This window comes from Bison bison, unplaced genomic scaffold (assembly GCF_000754665.1).
Source record: "Bison bison bison isolate TAMUID 2011002044 unplaced genomic scaffold, Bison_UMD1.0 scf7180017864184, whole genome shotgun sequence".
In the NCBI taxonomy this organism is placed as follows: Eukaryota; Metazoa; Chordata; class Mammalia; order Artiodactyla; family Bovidae; genus Bison; species Bison bison.
The window spans coordinates 1,641,042-1,646,363 of record NW_011494756.1 but is presented as its reverse complement, the minus strand read 5'-3'; the positions used below and the strand labels follow the sequence as shown (position 1 = coordinate 1,646,363).

The 5,322-nt window shown below is 55.4% G+C and overlaps 1 protein-coding gene across 2 annotated transcripts in view; it reads right to left on the bottom strand.

The window, feature by feature from the left end:
• Nucleotides 1-5,322, bottom strand: part of LOC104991244 (NADH-cytochrome b5 reductase 3) — a 23,158-nt gene that overhangs the window by 17,452 nt on the left and 384 nt on the right. Inside the window, exon 1 of one of the 2 annotated variants that reach the window (XM_010843649.1) lies at nucleotides 4,123-4,256. The exons of the other annotated variant lie outside the window; for it this stretch is intronic. Coding sequence (XP_010841951.1) covers nucleotides 4,123-4,149 — 27 coding nt within the window. The 5' untranslated portion in view covers nucleotides 4,150-4,256. Of the gene's footprint in view, nucleotides 1-4,122; nucleotides 4,257-5,322 lie in introns of those variants that run through there. 2 annotated transcript variants of the gene reach the window in all.

Here is a 5,322-nt window from a genome sequence, read left to right as displayed (position 1 = left end):
TGAGAATCCGCCTGCCGATGCAGGGGACAGGGGTTCAATCCCTGGTCGGGGAACTAAGATCCCACATGTCGCAGGGTAGGGAAAGCCCAAACGCCACAAATACTGAGCCTGCACCCTAGAGCCCACAAGCTGCACCTCCTGGAGTCCCCGCACCGCAACTATGGAAACACACACCCCAAGAGCCCGTCTCCACAACGAGAGAAGCCGCCGCGTGAGAAACCGGGCACCCTAGCGAAGAGTAGCCCCCGCTCGCCGCGACAAGAGAAAGCTCTCACAGCATGAAGACCCAGTGCTGCTGAAATAAATTAACCGGGAGGAAAAAACCTGGACTTGAGATCCTCTTGGATTCTGCCAGCAGGCCCCAAATCCCATGACAAGCATCCTTCTCAGAGAGAGAAGATTCAGGGGAGAGGGCTGCATGAAAGAGGAAAGGACCCTCCCCTCGACCTCCAGGGCGTGCCCTGCCAGTACCCCGATTTCAGACTTCAGGCCTCCAGAGTGTGGGAGAAGGAATTTCCATTGCTTTGTGCCACCTAGTTTGTGACAATTTATACGCAGTCAGAGGAAATGAAGACAGGGAAGTCCCCTACCGACGAACAAGTTCCGTCCCGTGAGCGCTTTTGTGAAGTCCAATTTGTTCGAAAGTCTGACACAGGCACCCAGCTCGCACAATCGGCTATGTTGTATTGTACTGTACTGGGCTTATAATACTTCTCGCACAAATGATACACAAACAAAAAATAAAGACAACACTTAAAATCTTACAGGAGAGCGCCTTGATAAATACAGTATTCCAGTACAACAGCTGGCACACAGGGCCTGGCACTGAGTCAACCGACAAGAAGAGTCACGGACTGGAGGCGGGAGCTTGGGAAACGGTGGAGCTGAAGGACCGCCAGCAGAGGAGACGGAGGGCGAGCAAGACAGTGTGCTCTCACTCACGCCTCACGCGGATGGAACACACGTTCGCATCTTTGAAAGTCTGCAACTTGCAGGTTCGTGGGTAAGGGATGAACTCTATACCCCTGTGTTTCTGTGTTCTGAGTCGCTGGGAAAACCGCCACTTCCCCTGAGGAATAGGGACAAGGTTCGTATGGAGGAGACTTACTGTACAGAGGCCAAAGGGACAGAAAAACTGCAGAAAAAATGCAATGGGCGGTTTTGAATTTGATTCTGGGCCAGGGGGGAAGAGAACACAGCTGTAAAGGACAATCCTGAGACAACTGGCAGAACATGCATTAAGGCCCATGGATTAGACAATAGCACTGTATGTTTCCGATTTGATCACCATCTTGCAGTTATGCAAAAGCAAGTCCTTGTTCTTAAGAGACAGACACAAGTATTTAGAAGCAAAGAATTAACATAATGTCATTTACTCTCAAACAGTTACTAATACACACATACAATAATAAGATAAATACAACCAATGTTAACATCTGGTATATTTTGGTGAAGAGTATATAAGGGCTCTTTTATGCACTCTTCCAAACTTACTGGAAGGTTGAAATTATTTCAAAATTAAAAGTGAAGAAGGCAGTCCACACTAGCAGTTCAAACAGCGAGGTCAAGAACCCAAAGTTCTCCCCAAACACTGGTTCTCAAGGAAACGGTCTCAGAGCTTGTTCACTCGGCCTCCCTAGGGTACCTCCCTGAGCTTGGTTCTCACGGTAGACAACCGTGCATATTCTTCCGCGCAAGTTCCCCCTTTTCCTTGGCTGCCAGGAAGCTCAGAGCCAAGTTCCTTGCCTGCAGGGAGGCCTCTCTGCTTCCTCTGCAGACCTCTTGACAAGATCTTCCCCTCTCTAGGCCCAGTCTCAATGCTCCCTCCCTTCCTGGAAGCCCTGCCAGTACCTGAGGCCTCTCTGAGCCTTGGTGTTCTTATCTATGGAAAGAAGGTCAGGGCCACTGACTGGCCTACCACCCAGGGGAGCTGGGACATGAGATGAGGTAGGGGGCTGAGGTCACAGACTATAACCTGGGGAGTGTGGGCACATGTGCGTGCGTGCACGCACACACACACACACACACACACACACACACACACAGGAGCTTTCTCTACCACCCTCATGGGGCCCCCACCACAAGCGAAGCAAGAACACAGGCACCAGGATTCCACACCAGGCCTGGCCCTGCCCCCTAAACCGGCCGAGCAGCTTCAAGTTGCCCAGCTGCAGCTTTGGTTACAGGCCTTTTGTGGGGCTCAGAACACCATCGACAGTGCCTCGTGCCTCTCCGGCAGACAAGGCCTCCAGGCTGCGTGCAACCAAGGCCTCATCCCACAGGGCCCCTGGTCTGTATCAGTGGGTGTAAAGGGAAGGCCCGAGGGAGCTGGCCCCAGCACACACCCCAGCACACACCCCCCAACCCCTGGCCTGCACAGGCCTCACAAAGGGTCTCTGGTCTCCTGCTCATTTACCTACCACCTACCATGTCCTGACCACCATGTGCTATTTCTCCCACCCTGAATTTTATTTAGGGCCCATTGGGGGGACTTCCCTGGCGGTCCAGTGGCTAAGACTCCTCGCTCCCAACGCTGGGGGTCCAGGTTCAATCCCTGGTCGGGGAACTAGATCCCATGTGCCACAACTAAGACCAGACACAGCCAAATAAATAAATGAATAAAATAAATATTGAAAAAAGGCCCGTTGGCAGCCCAGGACTCCAGGGTCAGGAGACCCGGGGCTGAGACCCAGCTCAGGACTTCAGGAGAGAATCTTCACCTCTCCAGGCTGCACCTTCCTCAGGAAGGTCCCACCTAAGGCCGGGGAGGGCATCAAGGCTGGAAAAGGCCATGCGCACACATGGCCCAAAAGCACACGTGGCCCCGAGCTGGCACTGCTCCACGAGTGGGCGGTGAATCCTCTGAGCTAATCCTCACTTCAATCCCAGGCTGCAGCACCGTGACTATCATCTAGTCAAGGATAAGCAAAGTCTGTCCTCAAGGGACCACGCTCAAAACGAGTGAGACTGCTGTCCCCATTTTTCAGACAGGTTAAGTGACTTGCTCACCGCCATGAAACCCAGTCCTGTGTAGTCTGGTTCTTCTGGAGGTGCCTCCCAAGACAGATGCCCTGGAGCCCACAGCCCAAATCCCCGGCTCCACCGAAATCCCATCTCCCACCTCCTGCAGCCAGGGCCCAGCAGCCCAAAGCAACAGGCCGCTCCCCCCGTCCCCCAAACACCCACCACGTGGCTCCCCACTGCCTACGCTCAAGGTCCCTACCATCCTGTCACCAGCCTTTTTTGCTTCAGGCCTCTGCACACCCTTCCCTCATCCAACCAGCACATTCCTTTCCTATTTAGCTTCCAAGAGCCCAGCTCAAACCTCAAATCTCACCTGCCAGGCCCCTCCCTGGCTAATCAAGCCCTTAGCAGACTTCCAGAGCCCCCATTGCCCTCTGCCAACTCCCTGGGGATGAGGGTGGGGCACTCTGATGATTCCTCTGCTCCAGGCCCCTTCCACGTCTATCAGGGAAGGCATATCCACCGGGAACATTGTTTAGGAAAAAAATTGAGCCAAGTTACATTTGCAGGAAATCACTATTGTCGGCAGCCCTGGAAATAAACTTAAATGACATTAAGAGCCAAGTGGAGCTGTGCTCCCTGGAGTTTTCCTTCCTCCCAGCACAGCTGTTTCAGTGCATGCACAGCCAGGTTTGATAACTAAGACCCCTGGCTGGCAGGTAAAGGATCTGCCAGTGATGCAGGGGACCCGGGTTCGATCCCTGGTTTGGGAAGATCCCTGGAGAAGGAAATGGCAACCCACTCCAGTATTCCTGCCTATAGAATTCCATGGACCAGAGGAGCCTGGCGGGCTACAGACCATGGGGTCACAAAGAGTCAGACACGACTGAGCGACTCACATACACCCCTGACCTGCAGTTCGATGTGCAGTCTGCAAAGCACCTTCCTCTGCGTTTCCTCACTGACCCTCAGCCGTGGGTGACGGGCCAGCTGCCTTCCTCATTGGCTTGGCAAGGCCCAGAGTAGAGTCTGCGCTCCGGATCCCCTGTCTCTCTCCTCCAATCTTTCACCTGCCCCAAATGCCAACCCAGGGTAGGTGCTGAGCCGTGAAAAAGGCTCATTCGTCAACAGCTCTGAAGGCGAGCCCTCAACACTGACCTTGGCCCTCGCACAGAACTTGCACATTCCAGGCACCAGCTCCGTATGCCCTGGATGCCAGCCTGGGGCTCACACGCCTGGGCCAGCTCCCCACGCGCGATCACAATGCAGAATGGCAGACACAGAGAGGCGAGGGCCCTGGTGTCTCATCTCCAGCAGTCAGAGCAGAGACTTGGTAAATATCTGTGGATTAATTCACATGGGGACAAGCACTAGCGGCTACCCCACAGTCTCTCTGACTTCTCTTACTTTATACGAATGTTTCAGTAACCAGGACAAGAGACCAGATGCCCCCAGGGGGAGGGCAGGAATCGGCCCTCCACCAGGCATTGGCCAGATGGGTGGATCCTGAATTCCTGGCGGACACACCTGCCTCCCAGACATGGGGCTGGAGCCGCTGCTGGAAGGAGCTGGCCTGGGACTGATGGGTAAACATAAGCGGTCTTTCCTCCAGTCCCTCTGCCCGGCTGCTCCGCGTGAGCACAGGTCCTCGAGCCCAGCACGCGGGCACTACGGCCACCCTACTTCAGTGAGGACACTGAGGCAGGGTGAGAACTGGCAGCCAGTTCGGTCTGCGCACTGAGCCCCGCGACCACAACTCTGCCCCCGCGGACAGTGTGGCCACTGAAGAGAGCAGGGGTGGGCTTTGCACAAATTCCTTTCCAAGTGGCAGCTGTGGGCAGACTCTCACTGTCAGTCGGTCCTTCAGGACACAAAGCCCAGTGGGCACAGCTGGCAGAGAAAAGAGTACCGTGGAAAGGTCAAAGCTTTGTCTCTGGGAAACTGGAGGCTTTACCAGACCCACAAGGGGTTGGGACGCCCTGCCACCCTTGCAAACAGTGGGCAGAGTAAACAGGACGGACGAGGCTAAGGCCCCACCCCAGCTCCTCAGTGCACTGCACACACATGTGCGCACACGCATGTACACACACCACCTCCCCCCGGCCACCCCGGGGGCTAGGGGACAGCTGCCTCCCAGGCCTTGACCTGGTGCCTCAAAGGTTACACTCTGCCCCCCACGGAACCCACCTGCCTTCCCCTGCCTCTGATAACATAGGACGGGGAGAGGAAAATGGGGCACCAGGGTGTCTCCAGGGAGCCCCCAGCCTGCCCAACAGAGCAGAGAGGCGGGGTAGCCCTGCCACCCCATGCGGCACCCTGCCAGCTGCTCACCCCCTGGAATTCCACCCCCTCCCCCCC